We start from the raw sequence: 20793 nt of genomic DNA, 5'->3' as shown, positions 1-20793 counted from the left end.
TGATAATTAGCAGGAAAATAATTATACAATTTCAAAATAAATAATTTAGTAGTAGTATAATTTATTCAGTCATTATATAACAAAATCATTTTCACAGTGCAGACACAAAGCAACAGTAATGTATTAAGTGATGACTGAAAAGGAAGAAGCAAAATGTTTATTTGAGCCTAGTCTACATTTTCTATCTAATTAAGATAACAGCTTCCAAAGTGTAAGGAAAACAACAAAAACAAAACAAAAACAGGTAAATCATGAACAGTTCAAGACTTCAAAAACTGATTTGCATACCAGTATTTCAAAAACCAAAAGTGAATCACAAGCTTTTAAATGTTTACAGGCCTCATTCCACAATTTCCTTTTACCTTCACATTTTGCTCCCTGTGTGTTTTAGTCTTTAGTGTTTCCTGTTTATCTTCACATTTTCCTCCTCACTCATTTAGTGGCGCCCCTAGAATTTGCCTTTACTGCCTATGCCACGGGCCGGCCCTGTCTGCAGTCTATGGTAATTAACTATTAAACTGATAACCTGAGTGTTCCGGTTCACTTCTAAAGAGCCTTTTTCACTTTTAACATCAAAATGTCCTCCTAAAGAAAACTGTGATGTATATTCTAAAGTGTGAGCTAGTGTTTAGAAGTTCATTAAAATCATTTCTAATACGAACATCTTAAAAATAAAAAATGTTGTTGTTGAAGTTTAGTTTCTACAGTCACTTCCTTGATTAAGACTTAGAAACTTAATTGCCAAATGAAACTGCAGTTGGAGTGTGATACATATCCAATGAAATGAAGAAAATAAAAGTAGGCTACAGCTCTGTAGGAAATTAAAAGCTCAGAAATGTGTTACATTCGCAGAGACATATTACAGTCTAGGTATGTTTCCCCCAGTTTGACATGGTATTGTCAAAAGAATGGTACAATGTATACTATGTTTGAGAACCATATTCCTATGACATTATCCCATAGATCCTTGTTGTGGTTCTGGTCAGGCAGGTTGGCTGGTCAATCAAACAGAATGATATCATGGTCAGCAAACCACTTGGTAGTAGTTTTGGTGCTGCTGGCAGGTGCCAAGTCCTGGGGGATCAGCCTCTCAATAAAGCTTGCCAGCAGGTGGAACTAGAGGTGCTCTAAAGTCCTGGTGGACGGTAGGCTGTGTTGACTTTGGACTTAATGAAACACTGGACTAACATCAGAGGACACCAAACCATCTGAGACTGCAGAAAGTACGCTGGACTTCTATAACCTTGGATTCTCTCCTCTCCTCCTCCAGACTCTAGGACTTTGATTTACAAATTTGATGCAAAATTTACTGTCAACTAATAAATTGGACTTTGTCCAATCCTTTTTCTCTTTAGCCTAGTTAGGACACCTCTGACATCTCTGGTTCAGGAGTGTCTCTATGTTAAGGATGTGGCAGTTGTAGCCCCTTTCCTTTAGACCTCTGTGCGTGGTGGCTCTTGATGCACTGACACCTGCCTCAGTCAACACCTTGGGATGCTCTCCACAGATCTTGAATGTTCAGAGATTTTTTCTATGTTCTTTTGGAGCTGCAAATTATAATTATTAAATTTAAAATGGAAAAATGCTTAAACATTTTCATTTCATGTTATTAGTCTACAGTACATTATATTTCAATTTCTTTGAACTTGATTGAACTTCAGCACAATATATATATATATATATTTACAATATTCTGCACCTGTGGCTACAGACGAGCTGGAGGCTGCTATCAAAGCAACACAGTGATGCAGTAAATAAGTGTAACAGAGGATTTGGTTACTGGTTTCTGATTTTCCTGAGCTGAGCCATGATCATCAAAATTCAATTAAGTCTTGAAATATTTCATTTTACATGAAATGAATACTGAACATATGAACGTTTACTCTTTTGAATTAAATTATGAAAAAATAACCTCTTCCAAGATATTGTAATTCTTTTATCTGTACCTGTAGTGTTTGTCTGTCTTGTTTAAAAAGGATGCAAAATGTCAGCTTTACATGTAAACAGTTTATTTTCTGTATTTTAACAACAGCAACTATAAAATAAGTTTAATCCTTAAAAAATACATTTCCAAAAGGGAAATGTAACAAAACACACACAAAAAACACTTAAATTATAAAAATAAATCAACAAGAAAACTGTTTGGAAGTTAGTCACAAAGTTGAATTAGCAGTTATTTTTGCTGATGACATTTTGGCATATCACTGAAATAAAATCCTACATGTAAATACAAAATTTTTATCACCAGAGCAGAAGTTTATCAATGGTGTCATTAACACGATTTCTTTTCCGAACATGAAAGCTGTGAAATTAATGCTTAACGATATTTACTGTAGGTAACAGAACAGTACAGCTAAAGGATACATACAGCTTGATGTTTCTAAATAGATCACTGACAGTAAACATGTTTCATGCAGATTTTGGGTCATCATTGGGTAACATTAAGTTTCGTGGTGCCAACGGCAGCTATTATTATTCCTGACAGTGCTTCAACAAATAGAAAAACAAGTGCACCAGAGTGGAACAAGGTAAACAGCATTAAGTTATCTATACATTTGGACATATCTCCACTTTAGGGATATGTGCAGCAGATATAAAATCCATGTTCCAGTCACTGTCTGGGGTGGGCAAATAAACAGATTATTTACTGTCTTTCCGAAATGACAACATTTTAACAAACATAGCAGGAACACAAAAGCAATGTAAAAAACATCCCTCAATATGAACAGGTTTCATTGGGACCCTTTGACAGGATGTCAATAAACCAAACAAAAATCAACATTTCACACATTGCACACTTCTTTAGTAAATTAAATAGAATTCAAACAACATTTCAACTTCTATCAAAACAGAGTGAAAGAGTATTTTATTTCTTGAGCAGCACAAAGCAAAAAGAAGATGAGGTCTGCACCTTTGACAAACTTCAGTTTCTCTTCCAAAATGGCTTTATTTCTCATAATACAGTTATCTGTATTGACAAACGTGGAGGTAAGAGATCGGCTAATAGTGCAAATTGAGCTTGACATTAAGGCAAAAGCTACTAAAGTCCTGAAAACAAACAAAATCTGTATGACACTGAACTCCTGCCTAAGCCTGGTTAAGCTGATAGTTTTCTCCAGTCTCGGTCTCATTACACTCCTTGTTTACGGCTTCTATGTTCTCCTCTGTAGCTTTAGACTCTGTGTGTACTTGGGTCTCTGGCTCTGGCATCTCTTTGTCATGCAAAAGATGCTCTTTGTCTTTGCCTGCTTTGTTTGGCTCATCCATTGTATCGTCTGTCTCTTCGTTATCATCATCTTCAGCCATCATTTCAACCTCATTGTCTTCAGTTCCACTGGCTTCCTCCTCTTCAGCCTCATTTCTTTCATCGTTGCTTTTCAACTCCAGCTCTTCTTGGCTGCTTGTCAAAGTATCCATAGACAAGGGCTGCCAATAATCATACAGCTTACCCTGCAAGAGATACACAGAGTTGAGAATCAGGTATGAGTTTCTCTTTCGCTGAGATTTGTTTTATTCATAATTACTTCTATGTTCAAGAGAAAATAAAAATAGGTGTATAATAGTTTCACTACTGTACATTTAGAGGCCTGGTCCTCTGGAGGAGCATCTGCCACTTGGTGTAGATCCTGGCAACCAGATCCTTTACCTGAAGGCAGAGGAGAAGGTAGATTAGAGTTTCTAGTTTCCTGCGTTTTCTAAAGTTATATATTTTGGGGCTTCTTTGCCTTTATTGACAGGACAGCTGAAGAGAGACAGGAAATGTGGGGAGTAGAGAGTGAGGGAAGACATGCAGTAGATGGTCAACTGGCCGGGAGTCGAGCCGGCGACCTCTGTGATGAGGACTATAGCCTCTACACATGGAGCGCTTAGACCGCTAGGCCACCAGCGCCCCGTTTCTTGCGCTGTTGAGGTTTAAAATTGTAATCATTCAGACAGCTCACACTCTTATCAGTCTGTACAACCTTTCAAACAAGTTGCAGAAGATGTAGAAATGTTTTACACTATTTCGTCATCATAATACACACAGTTACACACAACTTCCTGAACTCCTGATTGGTGGTATAAAACTCACCTTGCTCCGGTAGAGACATTTCTCACTCTCTCTGATGTCACACTTCACGTGCATTTCTAGCTCAGAGCACAGAATCAGAAGTTGCTTCTGGAAGAAAAGAAAGATAGCAAGGAAACAATAAGGCATCACTTGACAAACTAGCTGATAAATAACTGGTGACTGATCACTTTTAGGCAACAGTGAAAGAGCTGGAGTCATACCTTTTGATGGGCTGGGAAGAACTGGAAATTTGACGCTTCATTTGCCAAGGTCAGAAGGCTGTAGCAGAGGTAGTAGGACTGAAACATACAAGAAGAGAAATATACTGGCATCAGGATAACTAGAAAATCATTTTTGAATCCGCTCATGGTTTAAGTTGTGTGATTGCAAGATTTATTCACAAAAAAAACAAGACATAAAGATCTATAATGATGGAACATTTAGAAGCTTTAGACTTGTTCCTCATGATTACCTGTTGGTCCAGTGTTGCCGTGTCTTCTTTATCTCTTTGACTCCTCAGCATGTTCCGGAGAAGGGTGGAGGGTTGCATGCGGGGCAGGAACCGCCTCAGTTCAGATAGCTGACAATTTAGATTACAAGGAAATGACTTTAGATGAGGAAAGACATCTAGTACATTTATCACCGCAACCAAAATGATGAAGGATCTGAAAGGAACTATGTCCAGGTGGTTATTACCTGAATCTCACTCTCTGTAGGACTGTAAGTACAGTTTCCGTCCAACAGTTTGGAGATCATGGACAGGCTCAGATGTCGACGCAGTTGCCTTCATGAGGAAACAGTGAAAAATAATCATAGTGTGGTTTGAAGGGAAGCATGCAGAGCAGAGATCTGTCACAGATAAAAGGACTCACTTTCCGCGTGTGTTATCAGGCAGCATTCTAACAAGCAGGCACATGTTGTGGTGGTCATCCGTTAGATCAGTGAACGCCAAACAGATTCTGGGCAGCTGAAAACAAATAAGTAGAAAATCAATGAAGGGAAAAGGATAGAGTTCACACACAGTTAGGATTATCAGTACTTCTGTCATATTACCATGACTGAATAATCTATGATTTCTGAGCATGCATAAAAATCTTTTTCATTTATGAGTCAAAGCAAACTGATACAAAAATAGGTCATGATGGAAGAACACAGTTTATGTCAGTTTTGATGAGATAATGGCATACATCCTGAAATATTAAATTATTCTTTTTAATTCTGTGACATTCATCTGAACACGATTACCTAGCCCGAGAACAAGAGGCACCTTGCATATAACAAATGAATTAAAACACAGTATACATCATGTATCAACTGACCATGGCGCTCCAGTCCCTGAAGTTGTTGACAGCTTTGTACAGCAGAGGATACATTTCCAAGGGGGACTGGAGAATTAGCTGTTGGTCCAGACCCACCCTCCCCACCACTGTTAGCAGCAACAGCAGCTCTTTGTCGCTGTAGGCCCGCGGACAGAGACTCATGCAGTAAGACACGTACTGCACACAGAAGACATGGAGAAACAAAAAGGATGAAGTTACTTTAATTGTGAAGTTTAACCCCTCTCTTTGTGAAAAACATGAAAATTAAGTGTTTCTATCATCTCACCTTCAGGATGTTGATGCAGTTGTGCTCAGGGAAAGTGCTCTGCTCCTCATAGCTGGATGAACTCTCTACTTTGATACAGACGTCCTCCCTACACAAATATACAGATCATCAGATTTGAAAAAACATGGGTAAAATATAAAATGCACTTAGTTCATAAAAACAAAATGTTATATTTGGAAATTCCTTTTCTGTACTCCTTATTCGTTTAATTTCCCATTTTATCAGCCTTTCATTTATTTAAAGAGGCAGAGACATGAAATGACTGAGGTTGAGCTTGTCAGGTTGATGTAAATTTAGTCTGTATATATATTTTTTGTTTCGTTTCTTGGCCTTATTTTTTTATTTGCTTTTTCATTTATTTTGTCTGTTTTCTAGTTTCTTTGTTTTGGTGCATATGTGTATAATGTAAAATATAAATAAAACACTATTAAAAATAATCAGAATAATCAGCTCACAGAAAGCTTTATAAAACCTAAACAATGAAATGAACTGAAACATGACTTACAGCAAATCTCCCTCAGTGAACGGAGGCTGCAGATTCTCAAAAGGAAAGAGAGTAACGAACGAAGCTCCCATGTTCATCAGGACTAGCGTCACATCAGCCAAGCTGGGCACCCACACTTCAAACTTCTGGCTCCCATTTTTCACTGAGTAAACAACAAAAAGAACGTTAACTTATCTCAACAGTAGAGCTGATACACATATAGCCTCTGGAGAATGAAGGCCCTTACCTATCTGATAAGCAGCAGAGCTGCCTATGTCACAGAGGGTCTGTAGAATACTTTCAGACACCAGTCTCTCATTATGGACGGACATCATCTGAAAAGATAATCCAAGAGAAAAAGGCAAAGCTTAGAAATGTCGAGAGAGAACCCTCCTGAGAAGTAACATGTCAGTGTTGGTCCTACCTTGAAGAGAAAACGGGTAACCTGAGTAGGACACGGTGAATGACAGTTGTAGGCTTGATGGAACAATCCAATATTTATGTGCAGTCTCAGCTGAGCAGGGCTAGACCTGGAAGAAGGCAGAGAAGCAGGAGGAAAGAAAGAGAGAGGAGTTGAAAATCTATGGATACCACCTAAAAGGTAAGACTGTGCTTATTTAAATCAATTCAATTTTTCAAATGGTTTTATTGTAAAGTATAAAACCAAGAAAAATACACAATAAATATGACCAGAATCCCACAGAGTGAAGTGATGGAGGGAACTCTTAACATACATGACATATACAAATGTTTTTGTGAGAGTGATCTAAAGGAAGAGCCTTCAATCTCACAGTAATTAAGGCATCTATACATTTAGATGCTATACTCAAAGTGACAACATTAGGCTCAGCTGTTTGCAATCAAACAGCTGAGTACATAATACAATGTCCTCTGCGCAAAGCTAATCAGTCGCCTTTGGGGCTGTTCAACAGAGAAAGTTTCTCCCTTATAGAAAGCATAAACATGCTGAACACTTTTTGGTATTGCATGAAATATCTGAGCTGTCATGTACAAGTTGACATTTCAGATCATCAGTTGAGAAATCAGTTGACTTGCTTTTTGTCAATCAGATACCGGCACCTGTGTTTTCGCAGCTGTGCAAACAGAGCTGTGCAGGACTGACTGTCATGACAGACCGTAAACTTTACAGAGTCTCAGAGTGACCTGTCCATGCTCTTTTGGTTCACAGCTCTCGGCTAGGAGCCAGATTATCTGCAGAGTATCGTGTGCTTGATATGTTGTAATGAAGGTGTTCGTGATGAAACATTCAACTCTTGTATGCTGATATTTGAATTTTGTTGGGTTTTAACTATAAACAGGAAACTTCAATATCTATAATATTCATATGTACTACACTGGACATGGACTTTGAGATGATGTTTCCCTGTAATGAGAAATCAGAGGATCACTAAAATGATCAAGACTCACGAAAACCTGGAAAATAACTCACCACAGAAGTGTTTTCTGAGCTGCCCCCTCTGGGGAGACCATGCATTGTCTGAGCTGCAGCGTATCATGGTTGAAGATTTGGCCAAATTTCTCCAGGTTAAACACCACTTCTCCTGGAGGCACCTCCCTGATTGCATTGGACATTAATGTGTAGCGCTGGAGGAACTCCCTGGGAAACAAATGACAAGAAAACCCAACATTTTAGATTTAGTGTCTATAACTATCCATGGGCTGTTTCCCAGTGACCCCGTACAGTGTGTCAGTGTGTTTCTGGATGACTTACTGGTGTTCAGTGGAGATGCCGTTATCTCGGTTCTCCTCAGCCTCCTCATATTCAGCTATTCTCAACAGGTCCTCTTTACATGCTGTTAGAAGCTGCATCTCAATCTCTTTTGATCTGATGAAAGTGGAGAAAGTTAACTTTCTCATCAGCTGCTGAAGCTCTGATCACATAATGAAGTATATATTTTTGATCATCATACTTTTTGTTGGTGTTTATTTCCTTCAGCATCTGATCAAGGCTGTTCTTGTAGTTGGCTGATTTTGTGATTGGTTGTAAATACTGATGTGGAAGACAACATTGAAAATCCAGAGAGACAAACTTGAAATCTTGAAAATTTCTCAGGCATAAAGACATTTCTGTTTAATGTACAATAAAAAATAATCCATGTGGAACTTACAATTCTTTGCTTACAGGCGCGTTGTCCAGGTGTACCCGGCTCTGAGAAAGACCCCTCTTCTGGTGTATCTAGAGGCTTGGTCACACGCTCCATCATCTCGTCCAGGGAAAGCAGCGGCTCGTCCTCACTGCTATGGGAGCTCTGAGCTAGATCCAAGTCTAATGCCAAGCTCAGGTCTAGGTCCAGCTCCATATCTATAGGATCTACTTCGTTCTCCTGCTGTCTCCCCTCTCCGTTTGCCTGCCTCTCCATCACTGGAGACCCAATACAAGGTTGTGCAGAAGAGGCAGCGGTGTCAGTCTCTAAAGTGCATGCTGCCACAGTGTTGGGGGGAGATTTGTGTTTCTCATTAGATTTAAGATTTTTATCCTTACGCTGCAAGCTTAAAGAGGAAGAATAACGGAGTTTGTTCCCACATCGAGGGGATCTGAGGTTTCCAAGATTAACCCGCTTCAAAGTTACAACTGGCACACGGTGTTGTTGGGGCTCTTGATTCTGTGATGACACAGGGCAGGTGTTTTTGTCCCCTGCATGAGGAGAAGCAGGTTTTGTGATATTTTGTGTTTTTCCAGCCGAGGATCCTAGAACAGCGGTACAAGGGCTGGTCACAGTGTTGGATGAACAACTTTTCTCCAGGGGTCTGTTCACCTCCCTATCTATCTTTGGCTTGGAAGTCTTCTGTGTGGGGCCAACTACATATGTCCTGGGATCAGGGGTGAAAAGGTCATCTATATCATCTGCAATTGAAAGGCGTCTTCTTGAGGGGCCACTTTTGCTCCGTTTTAACGAGCGACAACTCGGAGAATCTGAATTTGGTTTTGAAGTTGGTTTGGGAGTGAAGTTACCTGACTTTCTGTTCTCCTCCACCTGATAACCTCTGCTCGGGGTCTTCATAGGCAAGAGGGAGGTACTACAGTGATCACTAGAGTGCGGGCTCCCTAAGTGAAAAGAAGGTGAGCTACCATTGTCTTTTGAGGGAATCCCAGAGGAAAACAAAGTGCATGGTTTGTCCCTTTCGTCGTTTGTCTCCTTTCTTTTCTTGAAATCAGCGATGGCTTCATCACATTGCATTGAGAGTGGACTAAAAACCATTAGCCGCAGAGTCTGACTCTGAGTGCATTCTATATAGGCTTGCTTTGCCCCCCTGGCTGGTTGTCTCTGTACACAGAGTTCAGGTGTCAGGGATGCACAGGATGACTGGGTGGGTTTAGACTTGGATGATGGCTCTGAGCAGGTTGGTTGGCCACATACTGGTTCCCTCCAGTGATGGCTATTTCCTGGTTTCGGTGACTGTTCAAAACCTGGAGACGGCTTTGTTGATGGTTGGGACACCAGTGAAGTGCTGAGTGAATTGCCAACTGTGGGTTTTGGTGTCTGCGCTCTGCAAGAGTTTTCACCAAGACGATGCAGTTTCACAGCACTGTGGTCAGAGTCGTCAAACTCCCTCCTCCTCTTCAGAGAAGTGCAGTTCAAGTCCACAACTAGAGACAAAGGAAGATGAAGAAAATGTATTTTTTTACATAAACAGTCAAACTTTATCAAGGTCTTGCAAACTTCATGCTTAAAATAAACATTTTCAAGTATTCCAAACTTGAATAATAGTACTTGTGCAAAAGTTAATAGCTAGTACACATTTTTGTGATCACAGTTTTACAGTGAAAATTGTAAATAAAGCTGATATTTTTTTGACATAATGAAAATAAGCTGTCGTGCTCATATCTAATTTCATTTTACTTTTAAAAATAACTTTCAAAGCAAATTTCTCCTTTAAAAAGTTGGGTTTAAATTCAGTCATGTATCTGAATGATTTACTCAGATTATTACCTTGAGCTAATTTTTCACTTGAAGGTGTTGGTTTATGTCTTTGGTCCTGAAAAAGAAAAATGCAGACTTTGTTTAGCAAGTTTTCAACAAGAACAATATCACTGGATCATGTTTTTATCAGAGACTGAGCGTAAGCATCACCCAACAGACGGCCATCTAACTAGAACTTAATCTTTCATTTAGCTACCTGGCAAGGAGATACTGGGAAGTGGTGTGTTTGAAGTGGCAACACTGTCCTGGGTGTTGGGTGGGGAAGCCGGTTAGGGACCTGTGAGGGCTTCATTGGAGTCTCCTGGACAAGAGGAGGGAAATGGTGTGGGGGGCGCTGCTGGAGTGCAAAATCCTTCACTGAAACACAGAGACAGCATTTGTGTGTTATTCTGTGCCGTGGAGTGTACAAGTTCTGCAAAGCATCGTCATGCCATCATTTGACAGGGGGCTTGATATCTGGAGCTGTGGCTCAGTCATCAGTCATATTACATTACACTGAATCTTTATCGCTGCATTTTTTAGGCAGAGTGCCAACAGCACCATCGCTTCTGCATTGCATCATGCTGTCACTATTTATAAAAGCTTCTTCTTAACTAGTCTAAATCTGCTTGCAGAAGAAGGAGTAAGATTCTGCTTCACTTAGACTTGCCTGTTGCTGAATTCACGGGTCCAAAAGAACCTGATTTTATCAAGTTCTAAAAGTAGATTTTTATACATAAGGGGTAAAATGGACCTGATGGTGTGAGACTGAGTACAAGGCTGCAGAAAAATTTAAAGACTGCTTTAACTTCCTACTTGACAAGTTCAGCGCAGTGCAAACAAATGTCATTTGTGGGATGGTAACTACTCACTGCCACAAATGCTCTAATTAAGTGTTGAGATCATCACACATGATATACAAAAATAAGTGACTTAAAGCAGCTTGTACATCATATAAAGCAACATTATTGCAAATTACTAGACATTGCAGAGTTCTGAAAATGACCTAGACAACATATTCGAAATAAAAAAATTCCACACTGAAAGGTTTGGATGATTTCATTCATTTTCTCATCTTTCTTTTTAGACTTATAACCTGGCTTATATCATTCTATGAAAAAAATGCTGACACTTGAGAGAGAAAATGAGAAGTTGACAGTCCAAATGTCACTCCTGAGGGCACATAAATAGCTTTAAAATAATGAATGGACTTTCTTTCTTTCTTTGGATCCCCATTAGCACAAGCATAAGCATAGGCTATTCTTCCTGGGGTCCAACACATACAACCATGCACACTAACACACAGTCAGCAAAACAAGACAAACAACCACAAAACAAAACAAAACAAAAACAGCTCCTCATAATGAATTACAAAATAACATACAAAGAGAAACAAATTGGTCATTAATTTGGCAAATGTCAACACAAAACCATAGTAACAAGTAAATTCACGTTTTAACTTTCACTGTGCACACATATACGTTCACATTTAATAAACACTAAACATCATCTGAATGATCACTTATGTTACAAGGATCACGTGTTATGACATATCAAATCAAATACAAGAAAAGGGTAAAGAAGACAATTATAATTATTTAACTCTTATCAAAGAAGCAGTTCTACCTTCATCCAAGTTAACCAATTTTATTAATAGGGACTAAATCTGTCCACTGGCATTGTAGGCAGGTCAACAAAAGAAAGTTGTTTACAATATCTTGACCTGTGTGCATCCATCTTTCTACATCCAGCTGATTTCAAAAAGCTCAAAACTCAAATTGTCAAAGACACATTAGTACTCATTTTCCATACAGCATGGTTGTTGTTTTAAATTAAAGTGCATCATTACTTTGCTTTTGTACAAGACATCAATATGTATGCATACGATGCAACACCTGTTACATTGACCCACCTTTAATTCTTGGAGAGAAGTAGTCTGAAAGTGATCTGCAGGAGAGCGGAGAGACACAAGAAAAGTTTAGTTTCCATGGTCATAGTTAGTTTGCTTAGTAAACAACACAACACCATAGCAACTCAGAGCTTCAGGTTAAAATCAAAAAGAAAGACAAACTGTGTTTCAGAACGAAACCTGCAGCTCTCCCAAGCCTCCTAATAATAACACACCTGTTTGTCTACTTCTGGTTGGCTACCAATCACAGCATGCGACGTTAAATGTCAACACGGGTCCAGCGTGAGGGGTGTGTAGCCAAACTTTGACTTAGTGAATACAACGATTTGACACTACAGCATTAGTCAGCGTCAAATTCAAACAAGCACTGCCATGCAGAGGGAAAGCAAACACAATATCGACAACAAAATCATACATCATGTTAGCAGTGCTGAAGCTAGCAGCTGTAAAAGGAAGTGCTAGCCAGCAGTGTCCAGTTAACGTCACGATCCACGAGAGACCGACAGTCTGGACCAGTTTAAGGGTCTACTGCAGATACTAGCTATATTATTTTGTAGCATAAGGTCGTCCAAGGCTCTGATTTTTAAAGTAAGCACAGTCTTGTCGCTTGACTCCACATACTTTAAAGTAAAACTGAAGATAAGAAGGTTGTAATAAGTAGGAAGTGCCCTGTTGTGCTAGCTGTTAGCCCGCTAACGCACGTAGCAAAGAGAGCAAAGGAAGTCTTTCTTCTTACCGGCTGTTCTTTTGGTTTTCTGTTTCTCTTCTCATTGTGAGGAACGTTTTATTCAAACCGAGAACACAGACACAAACAGTCCCTGGGTCGCTATGCTAAAATTGGCGTGTCAACATGGTCTTCTCCCGCTTGCTGCAAAAAACCAACCGACAGCGAAGAACCGGATCGGATTGCACCATGGGACTTGGAGTCCAAAGGTGTTCCAGCGGTGGGTAGCCCTTCGTTTTGACTGTGTTGCTAGGCAGCCACAGACTCAACATGAGTTTGTGAGCTAAGTTAATTGATAGATATGTACATTTTAATTGTGTAAGCTAAGGAAACTATCTGCATTAAAGTAAACAAGTAGATAAAAGTAACTCAGAAACCTGGGAGGAGGCTGTCATCTACGGAAAGTCAAGCAGGTCAAATTTATTTGATGTTTTTTTTTTTTTTCATTCATTCAGAAGCAAGTCGGTACAATATCAGGGTTCCAACAGGTTCCAACGCGTCCTGGAAAACCTGGAAAACAGTTGACCAGTTTTCCAGCACTGGAAAACACCTGGCAAATGGGAGAAAAAGTAAAATGTCCTGGAAAAATAACGGATTGTCCTGGAAAATGATTCCAATATGACTGTGTGCGACCTGGCAAGATTAAAAAAACACATCCCCATTCAACATTTGTGGCCATTTTTGTCATTCAGTTCTATTTAGGTCAATTTGCACTGATCCTCTGATTATTATTATTTATTTATTTCAGGAGGCAGCTTCCAGATTCATTTGCTGGCTCTTGTGATTTTTGCTTAGCTGATTTAACATTTTTTGAGAAAAGAGAAAGCTGAGATGAGAGTTGACCATCATTGTTACTGGGCAATAAAGTGCTTTACATCTGTGGTTGCATTATTCTATAATCAATTTGCCATCATTTTTAAGCATGTAAGAGATGATTTCGTGGATAGCCATAGACTGAACGACTTTCAATGTAGACTTCCACTGAGAGGAACATATTAGACTATTTAGGAACCAAATTAGGAACTAAATTTAGACTGTCATACCAGCTTGTTCATCACTGAAAATGTCCTTAAAATGTCCTGGAAAATGATCTCTGGAAAAGAGTGGGAACCCTGACTAGCCCAGTGATTCCCAAATGGGGGTACAATGGAGTACTGCAAAGGGTTCGTGACAAATGTACAAAAAAAAAGTTGCATCACAACAAATAAAAAAAAAATCTCATTAAAAAACAACTTTATTAACAGAATTAAATATCTATTTCCATGCAAAATCAAATAGGGCACTATTTCTAAATTGAGCATATGCATTCATAAAATATATAATTTCCCACTATGAAGGGAAAACCACCTTTGTTATCTAAAGACAACAAGAAAAATATATAAACACCTTGAGAAACCCTGAAATTAACTTAGCATTAGGAATACAGCATGGTTAACTCAGAATATTAGGATAAACAGATCATGATCTCATTCTTGATGGTTGAAATCTTGATGATGGAGGATCATACTTATCATGCTTCACAGGTGCTTTTTATCTTGAAGGCCACCATTGCTTCACCAACAGAAGGGGTGAGCAGGGGAGCTTTTTCAATGTACAAACTTACTGCCAAGTATTGCTAAATATTCTAATTTCTACACGCTGTAACTTTAAGGTCTTTTTAGCATAATTAGCACATTTTTTTGAATGAAACATTAACAAAAACAAACACCTGACTCAATTTGGCTTTCAAGTAAACAAGGATTAGGGACCCTTATTGGTTTTCAGCTAGACCTGATGAACGCATATTCCTTGGACCACTATACAGGAAGAAAAACTTTTTTCTGAAAACTGAAGTGTAACTGTATGTCTGTGGAGAACAAAATGTACAGTCAAACTCATCCACACAACACAAGTAGACAGACACATCCAATTTTTTACATAGTTTTACATTTATTGCCCCAGGGCATTCAGGGTACAGCGGACCAACACACAGGAATTATTTGAAAAGAGGCATTTGCTTTGAGAAGAGCACCAGGAGGCACATAAACACTATTTCACAAGGACACAAAGACATACCAAAGGAATGCAAACAAAAAGTCATTGATAATGGTCCAACTCAAACATCTTCACTCATCAACCTGTCACAGTGGTACCGTGAAACTGTGGGGCTATAATCCTCATCCAAGTGGATTTAACACTTCTTAATGGCAGTTGTGGCAGCAAGTTGTTTGGCACTGTGGAATAAACAGGTTTTAAGTCAAAGACACAAGTACAGATTGTCGGACACAACACAAACATCAATATAACATTCAAGGAAACTGCACAAGTATCACTCAGACAGAGAAGGTAAGAGAAAAGGTGTTCAGCTGTTAAATGAGTTGTTTTCTGCTCTCAAGAGATTGCAAAAATACATCCTTTCATCGGTGGAATGCATCGTAAAGGTGAATTGAAAACAGAGATAGTTCACTGTTTGCAGTGGTCCCTTTAAGGTTAAAAATGTTCCATATAAAACCTGATAAAACCTTGGCTGCTGATCAAAATAATAGGTCAGAATATTCTCTATATACTATACGCCGGTCTTCCAGTAACTACAAACTGTCTAGGTCAAGTAAAAATTAAGTCAGCATGATAAAACAAAAACAGGTATTACCACCTATGAATGGTATCTCACATAGATTAACTGTATGAGTATGGGCATACAGGTTACTAGCGGCAGAGTCAGGTCTCTACCTATTTCTTCATTATTATCTTTATAGTGTCATTAACTTCAGATGTGCATGAATCTTCAAAGCACAAACTGTAGCCAAATTTATCTTCATTTATGACGGTGAAGCTGCAGCAAAGATTTCACTCCTGAGTCTATAATTTCCGTCTTGACTATTTTACTCAGAAATGTGACAGCTCAGCCTAAGACGCAGTAGCTACAGACCTTTGTCTTTGTAAAGAAAAAGAATCAGGGGCTGTTAAAGGACTGTGTGTTAATTATCAACAGATATTCAAGTGCACAAAATAAAACTGCATTTATCAGCAAAATTAGGTTTTCTTTTAAATGCTATCTTCTGGTTGTCACAAATGGTTTGCAATCTCTTGAGAGCTCCTTTGCTCTTTCTATAGCCCAACAATTCACCACATGTTATCCCTTTACTGAGCGAGTAGAGTCAGATTGCCTTTGACAACAATCTACAGTGTATTATCCATTACAATCCAAAATAAATTAGGGTTTTAGGGAAACACTAATCTGAGGCCGGTTGTGACAGAAATCTCAGCTGCTGTAAACAGAGAGATCTTTTCTCTAACTTCACTTCTTGGCCTTCCCCTGAGCAGCCACAGCCTCCATGGCTTTGCGCACAGTCTCCTCGTCTCCCAAGAACTGCATCGGCTTCAAGGGCTTCAGGTTCTTGTCGAGCTCGTAGAGGATGGGGATGCCTGTTGGCAAGTTCAGCTCCATGATGGCCTCATCCGACATTCCTACATGGGGCAGCACACACAAACAGAATTCTAGAATTAGATACATTTGCAGGATAAATATGTTCTCAATGGATCACCATAACTATTGCTATGTACCCAAAAGTCAAGAAGTCTAAATTAGTTTTTCAAGAAAGTAATAGTCAAACCAGTAACTTCTTTAAACATTGTGAGAAAATCACAGTAAGAATTCCTCTACACAATAAACTCTCACAGTTTCAATGTCTAAGATGAGAAAATAAATTAGCAATTAAACCTTGAAACATGATTGCCAATACACAACAACATCATCATCAGCTCCTTCAGTGCTGAGGAGTGTCTGCAAGAACCACCATGACTGTATATTAACTCTGTTGTGCCACCCACCCTCAAGGTGCTTCACAATCCCCCTCAGACTGTTCCCATGGGCAGCGATGAGCACCCTCTTCCCCCGTTTAATCTGAGGGGCAATCTCATTATTCCAGAAAGGCAGAGCCCGGGCGATGGTGTCCTTAAGGCTCTCACAGGAAGGGAGCTGGTCCTCTGTCAGGTCTGAATAGCGACGATCCTGCAGAAAGAAAAGTTATCAATATATTACACATAAAATTCAAAATGTGACCGCATTGGTACACTGTAAATGGACTTGCACTTATAAAGCACTTCTTTCTGACCACTTGAAGCTTTTATACTACTCGTCACATTCACCAATGCACTCACTGATGGATAAGGCTCCTACATTGTAAGGGACCATCAGTATTAGCTAACCTCTTATGTACACATTCACACACAGCAGAACAACAGCGGGAGCAATTTGTGCTTCAGTGTCTTGCTCAAATACACCTCAGCATATGACTGCTGAAGCTGGGATCGAACCGCCAACCTTCCAATTGATGGACAACCGACTCTACCCACAGCCTCCCCTAGGTCAAAACATAATGCCACCAACATTCTAAAGAACTGCACAAAAAAGTTCAGCAAAATGTCCCCCCACTTGTCAGTCTCATCTTCATATGTCTAAAATGCCCTTGTTGTGCAATTTATGCACTGAAGGGAACTACAAGGTATTTTCTTTTATTAGTCTTTTCCATTTAGGTGAAAAATTGTCCTCTATGTTGTGGAGAATGCATGCAAAAATTAATTGAAAAAAATCATATGACCATTCATGCACAAGTAAGCAGGTAAGCAGGTGATATTGTAAGTAGTAGAAAGAACATAAATGTGTATGAAACTGTAGGAGAAAATGTGAAATCCTTTCAGAAAAAAACTCACTCAAGTGGAGTAAAGAAAATACCAGAAGATTCTACTTCTGTAGTAAAAAAATATTCATCACTTACTTCCTCGTCAACAGCAAAACATATTATAACTTAATGTCAAATCAAATCAAACTTAATTGTCTTTTTGTTCCAACTAGTGTTAAAACAAGATAAAAGAGCGTTTCCAGGAGATCCTAGTAACATATGGTAATAAAAACATTCATACACACTCATCCATGAAAAATTGAGTCAGTCCAATCAGTTAAGGTGACAACAGTGCAATGAAGAGACCTAAAAGTTGCATAAAAACAGTGCAACATATGCAAGGAGTGTTGTTCATCTATTTAGGAAAAGAAACTATCTCAATGTGAGTTGCCCTGGTGATTTTTTAACAGTCCCAGTACCCACATTTATATTAGTGAGTTAAGAAGCCTCCTGGATTGTCATTCCCAGCTTGAGGAAATATGTGTATGTCATTTGTGGGCCTGAATGAATCCAATCTCTCCACATCATCTTCACTTCTCAGTACGATTGTCTCTGCAGACATCTGTTTGTTTCTACCTTTACTGAACTTTAAACTTGAACCTTTCAGACCTCATTCTTGACAGTCATATATTAACTCATCTTGGATGTACTATTAGGTAATAACACTGGGCATACACCACCAAATACTAGAGGACTCTATCCCCAGTGTGTGGTGTAGCTTGAAGATTACATTATAGCTCTTTTGTACAACATTTGTACTTTCAAGCTGACTGTGCAGTGAACAAAAAGATAAGACACCTCTGACCTTCAAGTCCTTATTTTCACTCCTAACACTCAGGTCACTTCTGGTGATTTCACTCAGCTCTGGTCATGCCTCCTCTTTCTTATGCCTGTTAGTTATCAAGTGTTTCAATATGTACTTGACTTTTTTATCACAGAGTAACAAAGCTCTGTACTGAAGCCTCTGTGCTGTAGATATCATAGCTTACCTTGCTGATGATAGTGTAGTAGTCATGGTCAGGGCCCATGGAGGGAGGAGGAATGTCAAATGAGCGCCTCCAGATCTTCACCTGGGCCTCTCCGTGCTTTGCAGCTGTCTCTGCTTTGTTGAGCCCTGTCAGGCCTCCATAGTGGCGCTCATTGAGACGCCAGGTCCGATGCACTGGAACCCACATTTGGTCTATACTGTCCAGAACCAGCCACAGAGTCCTGGTGGCCCGCTTTAACACAGAGGTGTAGCATATATCAAACTCAAAGTCAGCATCTGTGAGAGTGAGAGACACAAGATTTATTAAGTTTGTCTTAAAGCTTCTGTAAGAGACTTTAGGTTTTTTTGTTTGTTAGATTTTGGTGCCCCCCAGTGGAGACAATGGTCTCTGCTGATCTTGTCCTGTAAATGGGAAAGTAGTGTTTTTTAACAGTCAAATATATAACTCATCAACAGTCTTGGCATGGAGAAAGTGCAGCAAAGGCTGTTTTTCAGTGATCTGTTAATTAATTCTTCTGATGCCTCCATCGCCACAGTTTCAGACATAAGAATAACCAAAAAGAAATCATCAGTCCTCTTGCTGATGGTCTTGTTTGCTTTTAGAGGTCATGAAGAAGCACAAGAATTAGTTATAGCAGTATAGTCATAACCAGCTGAAAATCCCCTACTGTAACTTTAAACTGTTGAAGAAAATTCAACTGAGACACTGTTGCTCTTTCTTTGAGATTGTTATTCCTGTCACCTCTTGCATTAAATCTAACTTTTAAAATATACTGTCAATACACTTAACTGAGCTAAAATTACAAGATGGTTTATTTCTTCCTTTAGAGATACGGATAAAAGCTTAAAATTGAAGTGCTGAATAATTTCTTTGTAAATCAGTTGTTCATGAAATATGAAATAGAACAAACATCATCAATTTCTCTGAGACCAAGGTTATGTTTTGTCTGACCAACAGGCTAAACAAAAATATTACAACTACTGTCAAGTGTGAAATAAAACCTCTGCATATTTAACAGATTTAAGAAGCTGAAATTACCAAAAATGACATCACTGTTTCCACAATTATAGAAGCAATTAAGTAACTATGGACTGAGGTATGATTCACATCGACTTGTTGATTTATTCATTGTTGCAGTTTTATACACCATTGTTTACTGGGGCTAGTTTTTGAATATTTGTACTAGTGCACTGATGTCTCTAATGAGAGTCAGAAAATCGGATCAGATAAACAACAAAGTCCATATATTTTTACGTAAGCTGCCTGCTACAAGGCCCTGTACGCAGTGCACCGGCACAGCGACATGAAGGCATCACTTCTGCACGTTTGCATATCTTCCATAATATTCCTGACGCGCTCAGGAGGCGGTCTGTTGTCTGATGCGGAGGAGGATTACGCAACCGTGGACGTGCATTGTCCCTGCAGTGTTTCAGGGGGAAAAAAAGCAGCCCTGGAAATTAGGAGCACATTTAATTAATTATTTCTCACCTTTCAGGGCCTGTCCACCTCTCTTCGCCTCTTTAACTCCGGTTTCGCTCAAATCCGCATCGAACCAGCCGCAGAACCGATTCTCCTGGTTCCAGCTGCTCTCTCCGTGGCGAATCAACACTAGTTTGTAAGCAGCCATAGTTAATTAAATACTGCACGATTTAAAATACAGGTATTCCTCTGAATAAAGTTGTTTTAGTTTTGTGGATGAAGAGTGCGGCTGATTGAATAATTCCCCCTCCACAGAAGGTCTACAGTGTTGCTGTCACACCGGTAAGGACTTTTATTTAGTGGATTGGTTTATTCCTCTACTTCCGGGTTTTATCGACCAATGACATTCCACTGAAATCCCTATCTTTGGTTTGTCGACCAATGGGAGCGGTGGGTGTCAGCAGCGGTGACTGTACCCTGACCTTTATTTTGTACATTGTACTATTGACTTCTCCCTTTTATAACACTATCTATCTATCTATCTATCTATCTATCTATCTATCTATCTATCTATCTATCTATCTATCTATCTATCTATCTATCTTTTTGCACTGTTTCTTTGCTTTTTTGCACTGTTTTCCTTTGCTTTTCTATTGTATAATTTATTTTCTTGTAAAGTTTCTTGGAGAATCTTTTCAAGCACTTTTATAAATAAAATGTATTATCTATCTATCTATCTATCTATCTATCTATCTATCTATCTATCTATCTATCTATCTATCTATCTATCTATCTATCTATCTATCTATCTATCTATGAGAAGAAACACAGAAAACTAACTGTATCAGACTGCTAAGGATACAATAAAATAAAATATAAAATAAAATAAAATACAGAGGATGTTTCATGGCCTTGTTGTGAACTCCACTTTCTGATGTTGTAAGTCCCCACACTCACAAAGTCAGATAAGGACCTATCTAGATTCTATTGACACATAAGCTAACCTGGTCAGGCTTTTGCACAAGAGC

General features: G+C 39.0%; 2 protein-coding genes and 1 long non-coding RNA gene across 4 annotated transcripts; 1 reads left to right on the top strand and 2 right to left on the bottom strand.

Annotated features, from left to right (window-relative positions):
• Window positions 1–2619: 2619 nt before the first annotated feature.
• On the bottom strand, window positions 2620–13086 carry slf2 (SMC5-SMC6 complex localization factor 2). 2 transcript variants are annotated; one of them, XM_034681559.1, is made up of 20 exons: window positions 12709–13086; window positions 11976–12010; window positions 10281–10441; window positions 10094–10139; window positions 8270–9750; window positions 8072–8151; window positions 7873–7986; window positions 7591–7758; window positions 6565–6670; window positions 6388–6475; window positions 6162–6303; window positions 5657–5744; window positions 5371–5547; window positions 4924–5018; window positions 4748–4835; window positions 4524–4631; window positions 4273–4350; window positions 4073–4159; window positions 3578–3646; window positions 2620–3450 (listed from the first exon to the last, which is right to left on the bottom strand). In XM_034681559.1, exons 1-20 carry the CDS (start codon window positions 12741–12743, stop codon window positions 3088–3090), a joined length of 3609 nt encoding a protein of 1202 aa, XP_034537450.1. In that variant the 5' UTR covers window positions 12744–13086; the 3' UTR covers window positions 2620–3087. The 2 variants fall into 2 exon arrangements, with proteins under 2 accessions (XP_034537450.1, XP_034537451.1); XM_034681560.1 differs by having other exon boundaries at window positions 12188–12715.
• LOC117811336 lies at window positions 12089–13289 on the top strand. The gene is made up of 3 exons (XR_004630974.1): window positions 12089–12560; window positions 12750–12916; window positions 13152–13289. It is a non-coding gene; the product is annotated as an uncharacterized LOC117811336 (long non-coding RNA).
• A 1311-nt stretch (window positions 13290–14600) lies between these two features.
• LOC117811172 (phosphoglycerate mutase 1-like) lies at window positions 14601–20133 on the bottom strand. The gene is made up of 4 exons (XM_034681269.1): window positions 19835–20133; window positions 18347–18621; window positions 16507–16687; window positions 14601–16143 (listed from the first exon to the last, which is right to left on the bottom strand). The coding sequence occupies exons 1-4, from the start codon at window positions 19971–19973 to the stop codon at window positions 15974–15976; spliced, it is 765 nt and encodes a 254-aa protein (XP_034537160.1). The 5' UTR covers window positions 19974–20133; the 3' UTR covers window positions 14601–15973.
• Between the last annotated feature and the right edge of the window lie 660 nt (window positions 20134–20793).

This window comes from Notolabrus celidotus, chromosome 4, assembly GCF_009762535.1.
Source record: "Notolabrus celidotus isolate fNotCel1 chromosome 4, fNotCel1.pri, whole genome shotgun sequence".
Classification (NCBI taxonomy): domain Eukaryota; kingdom Metazoa; phylum Chordata; class Actinopteri; order Labriformes; family Labridae; genus Notolabrus; species Notolabrus celidotus.
The sequence above is the reverse complement of the archived record's forward strand: the minus strand, read 5'-3'. Positions and strand labels throughout refer to the sequence as shown.